The sequence below is a fragment of the Neomonachus schauinslandi genome, chromosome 1, assembly GCF_002201575.2.
Source record: "Neomonachus schauinslandi chromosome 1, ASM220157v2, whole genome shotgun sequence".
Taxonomy (NCBI): domain Eukaryota; kingdom Metazoa; phylum Chordata; class Mammalia; order Carnivora; family Phocidae; genus Neomonachus; species Neomonachus schauinslandi.
Window position 1 is genome coordinate 199853543 of NC_058403.1, and position 19425 is coordinate 199872967.

General features: G+C 43.2%; 1 protein-coding gene across 1 annotated transcript in view; it reads right to left on the reverse strand.

Moving 5' to 3' along the window:
- Nucleotides 1-19425, reverse strand: part of LARS2 (leucyl-tRNA synthetase 2, mitochondrial) — a 148207-nt gene that overhangs the window by 108592 nt on the left and 20190 nt on the right. The window contains exons 4-5 of the mRNA XM_021683065.1: nt 16418-16509; nt 13906-13966 (exon numbers count right to left, since the gene is read on the reverse strand). Of these exons, the coding sequence (XP_021538740.1) occupies nt 13906-13966; nt 16418-16509 (153 nt within the window). The remainder of the gene's footprint in view (nt 1-13905; nt 13967-16417; nt 16510-19425) is intronic.

A 19425-nucleotide genomic window follows, 5' to 3' on the forward strand; every position in this document is an offset into this window, starting at 1 on the left:
GACCTCAGCTGGGGTCAAGAGTCAGATGCCCACAACTGGGTATTTACCCCAAAGATACAAATGTAGTGATCCGAAGGGGTATGTGCACCCCAATGTTTAAAGATTTTTATTTTTTTATTTATTTATTTGACAGAGAGAGACACAGCGAGAGAGGGAACACAAGCAGGGGGAGTGGGAGAGGGAGAAGCAGGCTTCCCGCGGAGCAGGGAGCCCGATGTGGGGCTCGATCCCAGGACCCTGGGATCATGACCTGAGCCGAAGGCAGATGCTTAATGACTGAGCCACCCAGGCGCCCCATGCACCCCAATGTTTATAGCAGCAATGTCCACAATAGCCAAACTATGGAAAGAGCCAAGATTGTCCCTCAACAGATGAATGGATAAAGAAGATGTGGTGTATATATATATACAATAGAATATTATGCAGCCATCAAAAAACACTAAATCTTGCCCTTTGCAACAATGTGGATAGAACTAAAGGGTATTATGCTAAGCAAAATAAGTCAATCAGAGAAAGATAAGTATCATATGATCTCACTGATATGAGGAATTCTTCATCTCAGGAAACAAACTGAGGGTTGGTGGAGTGGCAGAGGGTGGGAGGGATGGGGTGGCTGGGTGATAGACATTGGGGAGGATATGTGCTATGGTGAGCGCTGTGAATTGTGTAAGACTGATGAATCACAGACCTATACCTCTGAAACAAATAATACATTATATGTTAAAAAAAAAAAAAAAAGGAAGAAGAAGAAGAAGAAGATAGTAGGAGGGGAAAAATGAAGGGGGGAACTCGGAGGGGGAGACAAACCATGAGAGACTATGGACTCTGAGAAACAAACTGAGGGTTTTAGAGGGGAGGGGGGTAGGGGGATGGGATAGCCCAGTGATGGGTATTAAGGAGGGCACGTATTGAATGGAGCACTGGGTGTTATACGCAAGCAATGAATCATGGAACACTACATCAAAAACTAATAATGTAATGTATGGTGACTAACATAACATTAAAAAAAAAAAAAAAAGGAGTCAGATGCCCACAGACTGAGCCACCCAAATGCCCCAAAAAAGGGAATCTTGAAACATCAGGGATGAAAAAAAAAACAAAGAAGCAAAAATATGGGTAAATAAAATAGACTTTCTTTCTCTTGAGTTTTCTGAATATATCACAAATGTAAAGGAATGTAAAGTAAGGTTTCTACATTTCAAACTGGTAAAATGACCATACCAATGGACTGTGATACATTATATATGTAATGTAATACCTAAAGCAACAACTAAAGAAGCTATACAACATACAACCAAACAAAGCAAACAAAGAAGTATAGAGATAAATCTAAACGGAACTCTAAAAACACTCAAGTAATTCATAGAAAGGCAGAAAAAGAAAATAGAGAAACAAAAAATAAAAGAAACCAAAAAATAAATTAAAATGTCAAAATTTAGCCACAACCCATCAATAATTACATTAAATGTAAATGATGTAAATATAGCAATTAAAAGACAGAGTTTGGCAGAATTGATTTTAAAAAATGAACCAACTATATTCTGTTTAAAAAAAAAATTCCCTTCAAATATAATGATATAAGTTGGTTGAAAGTAAAAGGATTCAAAAAGATATACCATGTAAAAATTAATTAAAAGAAAGGAAGAAAGGCTTTATTAATGTAAGACAAAGCAGACTAAGAAGAGTGGCTATATTATCAGTATATTTCATTTATATTTCATGTACTTCAAAGTAAAATGTCATAAAGTAGAATTCAGAGCAAAGAAAATTACCAGTGACAGAGAGGGACATCACATAATGATAAAAGGGTAAATCACCAAGAAGACACAGCAATCCTAAATGTATATGCACCAAACAGCAGAACTGTAAAATATGTGAAGCAACTGAGAGGAGAATGGAAAAATCCACAATTACAGCTGAAGACTTCAATATCTCCCTCAGAATGAAGGACAGAACTAGACAGGAGTTAGCATTCAACATCACCCAACAGAACCTAATTGACATTTACAGAACACTCTACCCCAAAACAGTCAAATCCACATTATTCTCAAACCAGATGCCAAGACAGATCATATTCTGGGCTGTGAAACAAACCTCAAGAATTGAAATCTGTGATATAATAAGAAATATAGTGTATAACATTTCCATCCTCATTATTGGTGCAAGGCTCCAAAAATCCTTAGAATTTCCTGATAGGAGGCGGGTTTTTTTGGTCATTCAAAAGGACCCCTTTTGGGCATACCTGAGGTGACTTGGGGCGGGGCCCCTAGATAGGCTCAGGATGGGGATGGTCATCAGAAAGACAAATAGAGGACTAGGACTTTCAGCCACACCTGCCAACCTCTGGAAAGGAAGAGAAGGGGTGGGGGGAGCTGGAGATTAAGCTCCATAAAAACTCTTCAACAACGGGATTTGATGAGCTTCTGGGATGATAAATCGGCCAGAAGAGTGGCCCATTCCAGTTCCATCAGGACAAAACTCCTGTGGTTTGGCCCCTTCCGCACCTCATGCAGGCAGAATGCAGCAGTGAAGCCATCCAGTCCAGAGCTTTTCTTTGTTGGAAGATTCTTGATGACTGATTCAATCTCCTTCAGAGTCATAGGTCTATTCAGATTTCCTAGTTCTTTGTGATTTAGTTTTGGCAGGTTTTGTTTCTAGGAATTTAACCATTTCATCTATATTCTCCTAATTTAGTAATCAGAGTCTTTTTCTTTCTTAGTCAATTCTAGGCAAAGGTTTGCCAATTTTGTTGATCTTTTTGAAGACCCAACTTTTGGTTTTGTTGGTTTTCTCTACTGTTTTTCTATTCTCTATTTCACTGATATCTGCTCTAATCTTTATTATTTCCCTCTTTGTGCTAGCTTTGGATTTAGTTTTTTCCCCCTTTTCTGGTTCCTTAAGTTGTAAAGTTAGGCTGTTGACTTGTGTTTTGATGTTAGCACACGTAGTTATACATGTCCCCCGTAGTGCTGCTTCTGCTGCATCCCAGAAGTACTGGTATGTTGTGTTTCCTTGTTCATTTGTCTCAAAGTATTTTCCAATGTCCCGGTGATTTCTTTGAGTCACTGGTTGTTTAAGAATGTGTTAATTTCCTCTTCAGCCCACTGTGGTCACAGAAAATACCTTGTATGATATCTATCTTTTAAAATCTACTGAGACTTAATTTGTGGGTGTCCTGTGGTATCGGGATGTGGTCAGTAGAATATCCACTCCCTAAATCCCTTGAACATGTAAACATGTTAGTTTAGTAGCTAAAAGAATTTTGCAGAGGGCGCCTGGGTGGCTCAGTCGTTAAGCATCTGCCTTCGGCTCAGGTCATGATCCCAGGGTCCTGGGATCGAGTCCCACATCAGGCTCCCTGCTCGGCGGGAAGCCTGCTTCTCCCTCTCCCACTCCCCCTGCTTGTGTTCCTGCTCTCGCTATCTCTCTCTGTGTCAAATAAATAAATAAAATCTTAAAAAAAAAAAAAAAAAGAATTTTGCAGATGTAGTTAAAATAGGGAGACTATCCTACATTATGCAGGTGAGCCCAATGTAATCAATCACATGGGCTGGTAAGGGCAGATACCCTTCTTTGGCTGGAGTCAGAGAGACACAGCAAAAGGAGGATGTCAGAGGGATTGGAAGCATGAGAGGGACCCAACCACTGGAGAAGCCATATAGAGAACACAGGAGGAGTGTGGGCAGCCTCAAAGCAAAGCAAACACTGGTCCCCGGCTGATAGCCAGCAAAGACATGAGTACCTGGTCCTACAACCACCAAGGAACTAAACTCAGCCAACACCCCAAATGAGGTAGAAAGCAGATTCCTTCTCAACATGCAGCAAGGAACACAGCTCTGCCGACACCATGATGCTGGCCTTGTAAGACCCCAAACGGAGGACCCTGTGAAGCCCACCCAAATTTCTGGCTTACTAAAACTGTGAGATAATAAGTTTGTGTTTTTTAAGATGCTAAGCTTGTGGTCATTTTTATGGTAGCAATAGAAAACTAATATGGGGGACGTGTCTAGGATAAAAATAGCTATGAAAAACATTCTTGCAACAACCAGGAAATTCACATATGGATTGCATATAAGATAATATCATGGAACTACTGTTAATTTTTTTTTAGTTGTCAAATGGTATTGTGGTTATATAGGAGGACGTCTAAGTCTTCAGACAGGAATAACCGAAGTACTTAGGAGCAAAGCACCACCGTGTCTGCAAGTTATGAAGCAAATATGGCAAAATGTAAATGATTGTTGAATCCAGGTGAAGGCAAATAAATGTTCAAAAACATTTTATAAATCGTTGGAGAAAAAAAATGTCCAGTTGAAGAAGCCAGACACATAAGAACACATACTAGGGGCACTTGGCTGGCTCAGTCAGAAGAGCATGCGACTCTTGATCTTGGGGTCGTGAGTTCAAGCCCCATGTTGGGTATAGAGATCACTATTAAAAAAAACACACACTATGTGAGTCCATTTATGTGACTGTTTAAAAAACATATGTCGTGGTAAAATTATATTGCAAACAAGGCAGTGATGATCACCGATGTCAGAACAGTGGTTACTCGTAGTGGGGAGAGACAAAGTTGTGAACAGAAAAGGCCAGAGAGAGCTTGTGGGTGCTGGTGAAGTTTTATTTTGCAACCTAGGCAGTCGCCATACAAACATGTTTTATGCTCTAGCCTATATATGTGTAATATCTCACAATTTAAGAAGTTATTAAAATAAATCTTGTATTTGCAAAAACACTGTCAACTTTTTCAGAATTTGTTTTTATTATTCAGTTATGCTCTTACCTTACACCAAAAATAATTGAGGATAGGCCTGTATTTTGATTGCTACCTAATAAGGTTTGGGAGCATGATCATTCCTAAGATCCTTTTTTTCTGAATAGAAAAACAAAATCACAGGTCTGTGGTACAAGAAACTCTGAGAGTGGGGCCCAGAAATCTGTGCTTTAACAAGCTCTCTTGGTGATTCTGATGCTCACCAAGTTTAAGAACCACTGGTGGAAGTACACACGTAAATAATCCTTGTTATTTTCATGGAGTAACAACTTCATCCTCAAGATCTTCTAGATATTGCTTCCCAGAACGCTTAAAGTCCACAGTCCCCACACAACCACAGTCACCCACGCTGTCAAAGGTTGTACCCGGCTGATGTGCAAGAGGGACCTGGAGGCCTGATGGAGCTGTGAAGAGAAGGGTTTTGTACTCTTAATTCCTAAGACATTTAAAGAGTGATCTAAGAGTTCTCTCTTCAATAACCATAAGAAACATTCCCTCGGAGAGAAGCTGAGGCTCAGAGAGGCAACGGATGAGTGGCAAGACCCATCACCAAAATCCAGGCCCCGGAGAGGAGTGGGTAATTCCAGAGTGTGCATCCTCGGCAGGGATGGCCTGACTGAGCTCATGACCACCAGTGGGGGAGGACCTTGGATAAAACTAACTACTTCCTTGAATAACCAAATCCACAGAGGGGCCCAGGGGACCTCCTTCTTCAGTTAGGGCTGAAGCGTCCAAGAACGCTATCCTGGTTGAAGCCATGAACATGGACATGTAACCATTGGACCGGCAGAGCTCTGCACGAGGTCAGAGGCACGTGTGCTCTGCATTCATGAGACGACCACAGCCCTGAGCACCAACCCTTGTGCATCAACACCAACCTCCCTGTGAGCAGCTAAGCGCTGAAGGCTGCTGCCAATTCACTTCAGCTACAACAAAGATAACCCCTTTTCCCTCCTGCCCAGAGGAAAACCTCCGGAAAAAGGTTAATTTTCTGCCTCTGCCAGACAAACCACTTAACCTCTGTCAGGGCTTGAAAGAAGACTCGGAGAGTCACTTTGAGTGCCTGTTCCACGTTGTCAAGGCAACCACGGCTCCCAGCTCTCGCCACGGGAATCTTCCCAACCATGTGTTCAGGCCCTCGCTTGCCCCCAAGTTCTTTTTGTTTTAAGCTCTTCTTTAAATTCTTCTAAAACAAGGGCGCCTGGGTGGCTCAGTCAGTTGAGCGTCTGCCTTCGGCTCAGGTCATGATCCCAGGATCCTGGGATCGAGTCCCTCATCGGGCTCCCTGCTCTGTGGGGAGCCTGCTTCTCCCTCTCCTCCCCACTTGTGCTCTCTCACTATCTCTGTCTCTCTCTCTCAAATAAATAAAATCTAAAAAAATTAAAAAATTAAAAATTAAAAAAAAATAAAATAAATTCTTCTAAAACAAAAACCGTTAGAAATATATCTTTCTACTCTCTCTGAGCCCTTGTTATTTCCTGGAGTTTAATCTTTCTTATCAGATGTCCGGTCCTCTACGTAAACAAAATGCCAAGGTTAAGGGCCTTGAAGCAAACATAATTTTCACTTTGTAATCATACAAATCGTGCTGCCTTTGAAAGTAAACTCATGCAGGTATGGTCCAAAGAGCTTGTGTGTTTTGCAGGAAAAGAGGGTGATAACAACAGGGCAGGGGGAGATAGGGCCAAACAAAGACCAGCAGGGGTGCAGGCTGACAAGAAGCTGGAGTCTCGGGAGAAAGAGATGTTTACAAGACAACCAGAGCAATCTGCAAGAGGACTGGTACTCCGTGATGTTAGGGGGCTGTCCTTCACTGCTTCAGCTGTGACAACAGGAACGTGAAGGGGGAAAGGAGGGAGGGAAGGAGGAAAGAGATTGCCTTCAGCTTCTAGCAATCCATACTGAATTCTTTACAGATAAAGTTATCTGACCTCTTGTGTGCTGCAAAGTGATTCAGAGCGGAAGGTTTGGATGAAGTCAGACTGGTCACAAAAAGCAACTGTTGAAGCCGGGGGACAAGTGCTTGGAGGTCCTCTATACCAGGCTCATTTTTTGAGTATAAACTGGAATTTTTCCATCATAAAAAAATGAACAAAAACACAGAAAGAGAGAGAGAGCAGAGAAAGAAAAGAGGGGGGAGAGCTGGAAATGAAAGCAGGCAAGTCAAGGTAAGGGGTGAGAGCGAACAAGGGAACAGAAAGAGGACAGTGAAAGGAAAGAGAGATGGAGAGACCTGTGCACAAGGTGGAGATGCCCTGGGCACCCCAGCGGCCCTCCTACTTCATGTAGGCTGTGTGGAACTGCCGGACAAAACCTGGAAAAGCTCAAAGGCACCGAAAGCCTATCCTGGTAAAAACTCTGATAGAGGGGCGCCTGGGTGGCTCAGTCATTAAGCATGTGCCTTCGGCTCAGGTCATGATCCCAGGGTCCTGGGATCGAGCCCCACATCGGGCTTCCTGCTCTGCGGGAAGCCTGCTTCTCCCTCTTCCACTCCCCCTGCCTGTGGTCCCTCTCTCGCTGTGTCTCTCTCTGTCAAATAAATAAATAAAATCTTCAAAAAAAAAAAAAACTCTGATAGAGCACAGTTGTGACATGCCTCCCATTCTGGCTCCATGGAAGCCACACTCCATGCCTTTCTCAGCCCGCGCAGCCTGCCTTCGGGACGCTGGGGATGACTGTCTTAGGGGGCAGTAATTCCGGAGTTTGCCTGACCCTGCTGGGACTGATGGGCAAAGCTGTCAGTCTTTATTCCTGGCCACCAACATGTACAGAAGAAGACAAGGAGGAAATGAGATAAAGGGATTAAAAATCCAATGAAAATGAGTGTAAATAAAAACTCCTACGATCTCCACAATAAAGAAACTCAGCGAGAGTCAATTCGTGATTGCTCCAGTACGGGAGAGTAAGAAAAATTAATACAAACACGGTTTATGCCAAGTCCTGGAATATGTTTCCATTTTGTCTTGTTTTGCTTTGATTGTACGATGGAGTATGAGTGTGTTTGGGTATTGCTTAGCAAGCGCCATAAACAAATACCAAAGCCCTTCTCTGGCCGATTCCGCAGGCATTCCTTTGAATCCCATCTGGTTCGAACTTTTTTTTTTCCCCTTCTTATACTTGTCCGAGTTTGAAGGCAACTCCTAGGGACTGCTCCCACAATTATCCAGATGATTCCTGATAAAAATCGGGCCCCAGGGTCTACTTCAGCCAAGATGCACAGCGAAGGCCTGCTCTAGAACCAGCTCAGAGCACTAGTGAGAAGGCAGAGCACAAAGTCTGAGACACGCCTGCCTCAACAGGCCACACCAAACAACGTAAAAGCTAACTCTGTCATTTGTCACAAGGAACTCACAGGGCCGTCCCCTAGGACCAGTGGGTGACCACTGAGGCCGTCACCTGAACCCACGAGAGTAGAATGCAGCCCACACTGTCTCTGCAGGAAGCCTGCCAAGAAGCACGTCCCTGTCTCTCACCGCACAGTCTGGAATTTATTTCCTTTTGATTCTTCCCTTAGTAGATGTTCAGTCATTCAAATTCAGCTTTCAGCTTCTTACTTTCCTTCTTCTCGAGATGATACCAGCTGTTTCGAGAATAACATCTGAAAAAGTGAAACCTGGCGCGATGCTAACAGCAACATTTGATTCTCATTCTGGCTCACCAGACATGCCTGAACTCCAGAAATGTATACATTTTTTTTTTTTTAAATCCTGAGAATTAAGCCTCTTATGTAAGAATGATGAGAACGTAGCTTGAGAGCTGGACCATTCTTCCGGGAGTCCCACCCGGGAGAGGCGGGGAGAATGAGACCTGACCCGGGTTTTAAAGTGGGCTTTCTCCATCTGGGGAAAGAAGACAGCATTTCTGAGCTATCTTATCTTTAAAATATTGCTAATTGTCAGTTATCCATCTGCTGAATTATCCAGTTTTTATAAGACTTTGGGAATCTCACTTGCAAAGGGCACAGGTTTGCCTCGTCAATTAAATAAACTATTGCTCTACTTCTGACTCCACTGCTCCATATGACCGACAGATTGTAACATTTAATCAGAAAGCACTGGTGTGGGGCGCCTGGGTGGCTCAGTCGGTTAAGCATCTGCCTTTGGCTCAGGTCATGATCTCAGGGTCCTGGGATCAAGCCCCATGTCGGGCTCCCTGCTTGGCGTGGAGCCTGCTTCCCCTTCTGCCTTCCCCTGCTCCTCCTCTCTTGCTCACTCACTCTCTCTCTCTCAAACAAATAAATAAAATCTTTTTTAAAAAACGACCAACGAATATAAAGACCGGGGACATGGGGACTACACCAGTACTGGAAACAACAGAAGGTGCCCCTGACGTGCCAGGAATGTCAAGGAATTTTGGCAGATGGAACCAAATTGAAGAAAAATACCATAAGCCAAACAGCGCTCCCCCTCCGCCACCCCACCAAGAACAGAGTGGGTTCTTGAGAAGCAGGGCTCTGCCACCTCTTACTTGAAAGGGCAAAGTCCTGAGGGGACAGCGGGCCACGGGGCAAACAGAAAGCCCACAAAGACCCCTCTGGGTCAGTCAGGTCAGGGGTATGTGATGCCACAACTCATCGCTGGGTAAAGATCAGACCAAAGGGAAAGATGCACCAGGAGCAGTGGATTCCCCAAACCCAGAAAGGAATCAATGATGCAGAGACTACGAAGGAGCTTCCCTTCCCCTCCCCTCAGGCTGCTGGATCTCTAACTTGATATATTAGTCCACGTCACTGGGCAAATATGGGAGAAAATCCACAAGGTATCTATGAAGAGATGCTGAAACAAACAAGGACAACATGGCATTCCCACTTGTAAAAAAGACTCAGCGCAGGAAGCAAAAATAATTTTTCAAGAGCATCTCCTTATAGCCTCAAAGCTTCTGAACATATACGGGCTGTGCAGATGAGGTAAGACGGTGAAAGAAGAAGAAAATAAAGAAGAGGCTTGAGAAAGAAACTGGGAACTGAATGAGGTAAGAAAAAATACAAAATCTAAAAATCTAAAAATACAAAATCTAAATCTAAAAATACAAAAGCCAAATGAGTATCTGCATTAGAAACCACACAAAGCGGCACTGATTCGATAGAAACTGGCTCAGTGATGTGGAAAGCAAACAGGAGTTCTCCCAAGAGGTACAGAAGAACAAAGGGACCAAGGTCATGAGGGAGACAGACAAAGGAGGACAGTGAGCAGAGCGCGCGTACCAAGTCGAGCTTCTTGGGAACCAGAGCCCATAAAACTGCCACAGGGAAGGACCCACAACTGCAGACTGAAAGGGGTCACTCAGCACCCAAAATTCAAGTGGAAGGATGAAACTGGGATACGCTCGGATGAAAACTTGAAACGGCAGGTGCAGAGACGGGAAGAACCTGACGAGCATCAAATGGGGGTATAAAGATTACTGCATGTACGAATGGACCGAATGGACAGTCTGGGCTGGCCTTAGACTTCCCTCCCAAAAGCCGGCGGGTCAGAAGCTGGTGGTTACATAAATTCCACACGGGATTAAGCCACACAGAACGATTACTACTGCACACGCCCCAGTGACTGTGTGTAAAACTGGCGAAATCTGAATGAGGTTCGTACTCTAGTTAAATAGTCTCATGCCAGTGTCATTTTCCTGGTTTTGATATTATATTATATTGTAGTTCTATCCAATGTTCTCATTGGGGGAAGCTGGGCGCAGGGTACCTAGGATCTCTGTACTACTTGGCAACTTCCTGTAAGTCTCTAATTATATATTTTTTTTAAAAGTAGGTCAAGCATCAAGGTCCACTACAGAAATCTGAAAGAAAAAAGAATTCCATACCCCAATAAACTCCTGTTCATACGTGAAAGAAAAGGATAGTCATTCTCCATTATGAAGACAAGGTATGATGCCAGAAAAAGAGTCAAAATAAAATTTTCACAAATCCAGATTTTTTAAATGGGCGGACATGGTCTAAAAAGGTCTACTGATGAGCACTGAAACCAGCTAAGGAGACTTCAATTTGAATAATTGTTATGGATGTGATTTTAAAACTAGCAGCAAACATAATGTTTAAGAAATAATACATGATCAGAAAATGTATAATATAAATAAATTATGCCTAAAAACTCCTATCAGGGGCGCCTGGGTGGCTCAGTTGGTTAAGCATCCAACTCTCGGTTTTAGCTCAGGTCATGATCTCAGGGTCGTGAGATCAAGTCCTGAGTCAGGCTCTGCACTCAGCACAGAGTTGGCTTGAGATTCTCTTTCCCTCTCTCTCTGCCCCTCCCCCACCGGCTCATGCCCGCTTGCTCTTTCTATCGCTCAAATAAATAAAATATAAAAAAAAAAAAAAAAGAAAAGAACAAACACTCCTTACCTGTGTGGGCAAAAGACATGATTAGATCATCCACACACACACCCCAAATTCAAACATCCATTAAACACATGAAAAAAAAAAACCTCCCAATCATGAATAATGAAAGAAATACAGACGAAAACATCTCTGTAATAACTTGAGAGTAAATCTGTTTGGTCTTCAAACCTTCACAATACCACAAGACAAATAATACCTTTAAGTTTCCTTTAAGTACTTATATAAGCCTTAAACTTGATCATGGCTTTTCTCAGAGTTCACATTAAAGAAATAATAAAAAATGGTGTATCAAGATTTCTGCTCCGGGGCACCTGGGTGGTTCAATCGGTTAAGTGGCTGCCTTCGCCTCAGGTCATGATCCCAGGGTCCTGGGATCGAGCCCCATGTTGGGCTCCATATTCAGCAGGGAGCCTGCTTCTCCCTCTCCCCCTGCCTGCCACTCCACCTGCTTGTGCTCTCCCTCTCCCTATCTCTAGCAAATAAATAAATAAAGAATCTTTATAAAAAAGATTTCTGCTCCAAGACTGGGGGATGAATATAGCAAATTGGTCAGCGAATTAGCCAAGCCCTGCTTGCTCAAGTGAACAGCAATCAAATGATGTCAATAAAAGTATTTTCATTTTAGAGCTTACTAGGGACCCAAAGAGATAATTATGGGTGCCTGGCCCATGGTTTAAGTGCTCAGTAACCATTAGACAGTGGTAGCAGCAGAGATGTCTTTATCTACAACACTGCACAACAGGTTCAAAACCCCTTATCTGAAATGCTTGCAGTCAAATGTCCCTCAGCATTAAGACCTTTTTGGATATACGGAGTGCCTGGGTGGCTCAGTCGGTTAAGTGTCTGCCTTCGGCTCAGGTCATGATCCCGGAGTCCTGGGATCGAGTCCGGCATCAGGCTCCCTGCTCAGCAGGGAGTCTGCTTCTCCCTCTGACTCTACCCCCTCTTGTGCTCTCTCTCAAATAAATAAATAAAATCTTAAAAAAAAATTAAAATTTAAATTAAAAAAAAAAAGACCTTTTTGTATATCAAAAAATAATAGCATATTTACCCAACGAGGTCTGGGAGAGTACCTGGTAATCAGTTATATTACTATTCCTATAGGAATATATATGAATATTCATTCTAAGTAAGATAAATACCAGTTCAGGTCAGGTTTTGCAGTAGACTGAATTTAAAAAAAAATTCAGTTTTTAGAGCTTTCTGGACTTCAGATTTGCATGGAAGGGACTGAGTACCCGTATTTATAATAGAGAAACATTAAAATCTATCTAAATGTACAATAATAAGGGATAAGTTACATAAATTACAATAGTCATAAGATGGAAAACTAGACTGCTCTGAAAAGTCATTTTTTCAAAGAATATTTAATAAAATGGGAAAATGTTCATGAATAGTAGGTAAAAAAAAAAAAGGCAAGATAAAAACACACATTATGAATTCAACTTTGCAAAAGGAAGTTACATAGATGCTTATTAATTCCAGAATAAAAGACACAAGGAACCATACCAGGATATTAAATCAGCCGCACTGACTTACGTTCTTCTTTAGACTTTTCTGTATTTTCTAATCTTCTACGATAATCCGCTAATATTTTGAACCATTTAATGGCTAATGTTCCTGTACAGGACTAGAGAGTTACAAAGTCCATCTCTGCCCTCAAGGAATCTAGAATCTCATCTCTGGAGAGCTCCGGCCAGGACTCAGGTGTCTCTGCATCAGACTGCATTTGGTTCGCGATTCCCCACTGGCACCTCAGGACAATGGGACCACGCCACCGGGACTTTTTCACACCTCCACCAAATGAAACACTTGATAACCTTGCAAGTCAAGCCAGTGGTAAAAATGGCATCAGTGATGTAACGAGAACTTGATTCAGCTCATGACCTTATCTAAAGAAGCTACCAGAAAAAAACAAAAAGGCCTGTTGAAATGTGTTTGCTCTCTTTCACTGTACTCATCAGATCTCCATTATTTAAGAAATTGCTGAAGGAGGAAAAGATCGTATTTGGGTTTGTTCCAGGTGCTTCTCATGGGGAAGAGGATGTGAACTTGACCTTGATAGGTCCAGCAATGAAAACGTCAATCATTTTGTGGAGCATATGGATGCTAAGAGGGATCGTGACATTGGATGGTCCAGTGAAGGGACAGGCAAGAATCCCTCCTACCAAACAGGCCACCAGTGTACAAGGGGGTGGGCCTCTGGCCGGAGCGCTGAAGGGCTCAGTTCCCAGTTTCCTGAATGGTCCTAACACCCAGGTGGTCTTCATGAATTCCTCCCACACCTGGAATTCTCCACTGGTTTAGTACACAGTTCAAAAGCATTTTACACCAAAATGCCACTTGTGACGCAAGCATTACGAGCTGTTATGAGACTCAATTTTGGACTTGGAACAAAGGTAAATAGATGGTCAGTCAACTTAACACCTAACCACCCAAAAAACCCTGATGGGTGGTTATGTTAAATCACGTTTATAGAGATTCCAATAGTCTTTTTAAAATATTGCAGAGAAGAGGAGAAATCCACATGTAAAGCTTTTGACACACATAAATTCTAGTCAGCTGTAGAGTAAGTTAACTCTCTTACCTTAATCCCACAGAAAATTACTTGTTTGCAGGCAGACTGTCCTCCGAGAATATTTTTTCATTTGTGGAGTGCTTGCTAATCCTTCCCTCCCTCCCTTCCCTCTCCCAACCCAAAGAGGAGAAACGTAAAGTGTGCATGATCTCCTGTGTAGCTGGGACCTTCATAAAAATGAAACAGTTCCAGGAGAAAGGGCTGACTTACCCTATCCCAGCTGAAACACAGGCCCAGTCGATCAAGCTGCTTCCTCATGTGTTCAATATTACTGTGAAACAGAGGGAAGAAAGTTTGGTTTTCAGAGGGGGGAAAGTCACAGACAAACCATACTTTGAGAATGTGAAGGGAAACTGTAAAAGTCTAGATTATTCAAGAGGGCTTCCAATGTTGCTTTGCCCCAGCAAAAAAAAAAAAAAAAAAAATTAATCACTAAGAATTAACGAAAGTATCAGCGTATTAGAATTAGAAGACACCCATTCTTCGGATTCATACAGAATCTACTAGAAACCACAATGGTCTTTGGCCCTGGGGAATGGCCCTTCCTCTGGCCATGATAGGCAACTCCCGGCCCATCCATACATCTGTATTCCGCACAAATTTAAGCCAAGCATGTATAAGTTTAAAATCAACTGAAGAGAAAAACCCTAATGTGCAAATTGTGGGAATCCAAAAGAAACCTGCTTTCGTGCTTATCAGTCAAAACCTAAAATCTAAAACTGTCCAATAATTGGGATGGGGGGAGAAAAGCGAATGAATCAACTTTAATATAATATGAAATAAGGTGATAACATCATTTTTTTTCTTTCCCCTAGGTAATCTCTGCTTAGCCAACAATAGCTTATTTTATGCCAGGCTTTGTGCTAGACATTTTGCGGAAAAGTGCTTGCTATGGACAATGTTTATGTCCCCCAGAGTCTGTCTGTTGAAATCTAATCTCCAAGGTGATGGTATTTAGAGGTGAGGACTTTGGAAGGTGATGAGGTCATGTGGGGGAAGCCCTCTTGAATAGGAGCAGAGCCTTTATGAAATAGACGCCAGAGAGCTTCTTTGCCCCTTCTGCCATGTGGGGACACAAAGATGGCCATCTGTGAACCAGGAAGGAGGGTCTTCTCCATACACCAAATCTGCAGGTGCCTTGGCCTTGGACTTCCCAGCCTCCAGAACTATGAGAAAGAAATGTCTATTGTTTATAAGCCAACCCAGACTATGGCATTTTTGTTACAGGAGGCAACGAAGATGGTGCTTAATCTTTATCCATTCGGATGAGGTAGGAACGATGACTATCCCTCTTGTACAGACAAATAAACTGAAGCACGGAGACATTAAGTAATTTTCTCAAGGTGATTAGCAAGCAAGAAGGAAAGGCAGGTTTTGCACCGAGGTGGCCTGATTCAGGGGCCATCTTCCTAATGGCTATTTTCTCCGTGGAGGGTTTGGGAAACTTCTTCTGTAAAGGGCCAGATGGTAAATGTTTTCAGCTTTGTGAGCCATATGTCTATCACAACAACTCAACTCTGCCCCTGTATCATGAAAGCAGCCATGTAAACAAATGGGTATGGCTATGTTCCAATAAAACTTTATTTACAAAATCAGGCAGGGCCAAATCTGGCCCACGGGCCCTAATTTGCCAATCCTCGGTCTAGCTTACATCAATTTTGTGCCATATTTGATCCACTTTATTTTATTATCTTTCCTTCCTTTTTTCATTACTCCCATTTAATCTAGAACTCACCATAACTGAAAAAGTGGGGACTAAGGGTTAAGAGAAAAAAAAAGTGGATGGTACAGTGGATGTTTTTCGAAAGTAGGCTCGGGCAAGATAAAGCAAAGGGAGGTCAAAGACAATGGGGACAGGCCCTGGAACTGCCCTTCTAGATCTCTTGAGGCACGGAGTGGGGAAAGGCCCCAGATCTTTGTGAAAGAGGCTGATGGAGTGAGCCCAGAACATTCCACTGGGTTCTGGGATGAAGGATGGGCACTGCTGGCCCACATGTACGTGGAAGCCTGAGGCACAGGTGGAATTGGGAATGTGTCCCCCTTGGAGAAAGCCATCCCTGAAATATATTGGCCATATATTTCTATATTGAATGTCTAAGTTCCCCTTGCTCTGGAATGGTGAAGGCAAAAATTAACAGAATTCTCAGAGAAAATTACAATGTGGAATTTGGATATAGCTCACACTGTGGTCAAGCAGATGAGAAGCATTGTAGAAACTGAACAAAGGCAACCCTCTCCTTCTTTTTCCTTCCAAATGCAAATACTCAAGGGAAGAATAACTTTGTAACAACAAAGCATCAAAATGAACACATGAATGAATACCCAGAACCTTCTTTGGGACTTCTCAGTTAAGAATACAGCACGCTGGGTGCCTGGGTGGCTCAGTTGGTTGAGCGACTGCCTTCGGCTCAGGTCATGATCCTGGAGTCCCGGGATCGAGTCCCACATCGGGCTCCCTGCTCAGCGGGGAGTCTGCTTCTCCCTCTGACCCTCCCCCCTCTCATGCTCTCTCTCTCTATCTCTCTCTCAAATAAATAAAATCTTAAAAAAAAAAAAAAGAATACAGCACGCTAGAAGACAAACGCCAATATATACAATCCTGTTCATCGCATGGCAGACTGCAATGTTCTGTTTGCTTCGCTATCTGTTTCTCATGCATAGATTAAAACATTTTTTTAAGGTTTCTGTATAGAAGTATTTGAAGACGCCTGTAGATACATACCTTTGCGTCCAACTTTCTGGATGTAGATTCCTCTCAATCGCTGCATTTTCAGCAGGCAGTCCAAAGGCATCCCATCCCATGGGGTTGATGACCTAGCATCCAGAAGAGAGACATCAGCCACGGCGGATTGCTAAGACCTCTATCCGTATTGTCTTCCGGGCCATAAACAGGCATTCTCTCCTACTAACATGTCATATCCCTTTCTGGATGATTCCAGACTATGCTTCTGAAAGCCAGCTATCTACTAGGACATATGCTGAGGAGAGTATTTAGAAGGTTATACACCAAGGTGCTCATAGCCATTATCTCTGAGTAGACTCTTCTTTGTGACTACTCTACTTTCTTCTTGTCTGTATTGTCTATAATGAAACCAAACTGTTTTTCTAAATTATAGGTGTTTTTTTTTAATTCCCAAAATGCATACATGTAAAAATGTATAGGCATTTAAAATGCTCACCTCGTATTACTATCTTCCAATGGAGGAGCTGTGCCGTCCAATATGGTAGCCACTGGCCACATGTGCTTATGTAAATTTAAACTTAAATTAATTAAAATTAAAAATTCATCAGTCCCTCAGTCGCACTAGCCACCATTCAAGAGCACAACAGCCACTTTGAATCACTCCCTGGAAGATGTTCCTATTCTCTGACGAATAGGGAAGCCTAAAATCTTAGAGCTCAAAAAGGCTTTTGAGATCTGTCCTCCAACCCTAACCCCCTTTAATTTCACAGTTTAAGCAACGTGGCCCAGCAAGAGTGAGCAGCCTAGCTGGATAACACCAGAAGCAATTACCTTCAGCCGGGATGGGCCAGTAAGGCGTTCACTTCTGCAAATGGACAGCAGTTACAGCTCAGCAGGCAGCTTCTGTCCACCTACTTTACATGCTGTGAATGGGAACAGTGGCTTGAAACACGCACCGTGGCACCGAGGGACAGCCTTGTTTGTAACCATATAGACAACCTGAGCTTGGGTTCACACACATTGCCTTGGGATAACGATGGATACTCAGAGGTATCAATCACCTCATCACCCATGCGTACCACCACAGGCCATTTTCCACTAAAGAAACAGGTCTTGTTTTCTTTTCTAAAAATACTTTTCCCTCTGATATGTGAAGTAATGCATATTCACTATACAGAGAGAAATACTCAGAAGAAAACAAAACTCACTTGTAATTCTACCAGACAGCCATACATAACCAGTTAAATTTGGTAAATTTATATCTAATTTTTAGAGATAGGGATCATATTATATATATATATATATATATATGATAGGGATACATATATATATGTGATAGAGATAGGGATCATATCATCTATATATAAAGAGAGAGATAAAAAATATATATATTTTATCTCTTATTTCCTTCCCACTGCACACCTGGGGTTTTCTTCCATCTTTCTGTCTGGCCCAAGGACTCTCTGAGGTGCATATGCGTATCGCCCATGGCCATCCTGCCTCAGGTCCATAGGCACCTATGATTCGAAGTATCCCAAACCCCTTTGGCTAATGAGTGGGAAACGCCAACAAAGGCTCGCTCTTTAGGAGGCTGTGTGGTCTGAGGGGAAAAGTCCCAAACCCAAGCCTGCCATTTACTGGCAGTGGGACCCGAGGCACATTACTTACTCGGACTCTCAACTCACACTTGTGACAGCAAGCAGCCACCTTGCGCTGAGGATTATATGCCATGTCGGTGGTGCGCTCAGCATGGCGCCCAGTCCACGCACCCGAGACATGGGGGCGCTCGCTACGTGGCAGCTGCCATCATCTGGTACCCCTGGTCTGCAGCACCCACACGTGGCACATCACTAGTTCCCCTGGCAACATTTCAGCCGTGTCACTGGCCAGAGGTATCACAGTGGCCCTCTGACAGCAGGTAGGGAGACGCCTTGACCTCACACACATCCTGAACGTGGCTTACTCATGGCAACTGTCTGCAGCACGTTGGTGCCAGGCACTGGAAGTTCTTAACCAAACTGAACGGACCACGAGGTTTAAACATGTAGGTCTTTTTAAAACATTCTCACATTCCCCAGGTATATCTGTTCTTTGTAGTTCTGGGAACCCAGCTAGACACAACCCAATCCAGTTGATCTTTCAGACCCAACCCGAGGTCTCTCTGCCTCTTGCTAAATGTGGCAGACCCAAAACGCTTCACCCTTCTGGACAGTGTCCCTGCCCTTCTGGAACCTGCTCCTCCTCCAACTTCACACAGTCCTGGTGGGGGCTGCCAATCACAAAACTTGCCCCTCTGGTTACAGGCCTGAACATGGAGGTGGGATGCAAAATAGAACAGGAAGGCAACAGCACACTCTCTTCACTACTTTCTCCTTGGCCCGGAGGAACAAGGAGATGAGACCAACCGGGGCTCCAGGTGACCCCACCTTCCACCGGATGGAGGTGTCTGAGAAAACAAAGCTTGCATGGGGACCGAGACTGAGGGTACTGACATGCTGCCAGGACCTGGTCCCAATGCCCACGGGCTTGTTTCCCGCAACACTGCCTCTCATTCTATGAGCTACACCAAGGTCTGTAAACACGAACAAACTTCCCTTTTTGGCGTAAGCTGGGCTGGGCTGGGCTGCAGTCCTTGGTAGCCAAGAATCCTGAGTAAAACAAACACCTTTTAGGATACAGCTTTCTCTTCAGCATTGCTTAAGCCACAGATGAAAAATATTCCCTTGTAATAAACTATTAAGCTTCACAGATTTTTTCTCTTTTCCTTTAATTTTCAAAAGCTATAAACAAACAAACAAATAAATAAAATCAACCCCATGTCAGGGATTTGTCCTGGATTACTAGAAAGTTCTGCAGTACTTCCGCGGACTGCACAGGAGTGTAACTTCCAGCTGTGCTTGAATTCTCCTAGGGCTGCTTCACTGGCAGAAAAATGTAACTGTTGTGTAACTGCTCCAGGAGAAGGGGGATTACCACTTGGTTTCCTTGTGGGAGCTGCCAAAACTGCACCGTTCAATCCTCCTGCCTATTAACATTCTGTTAGACGC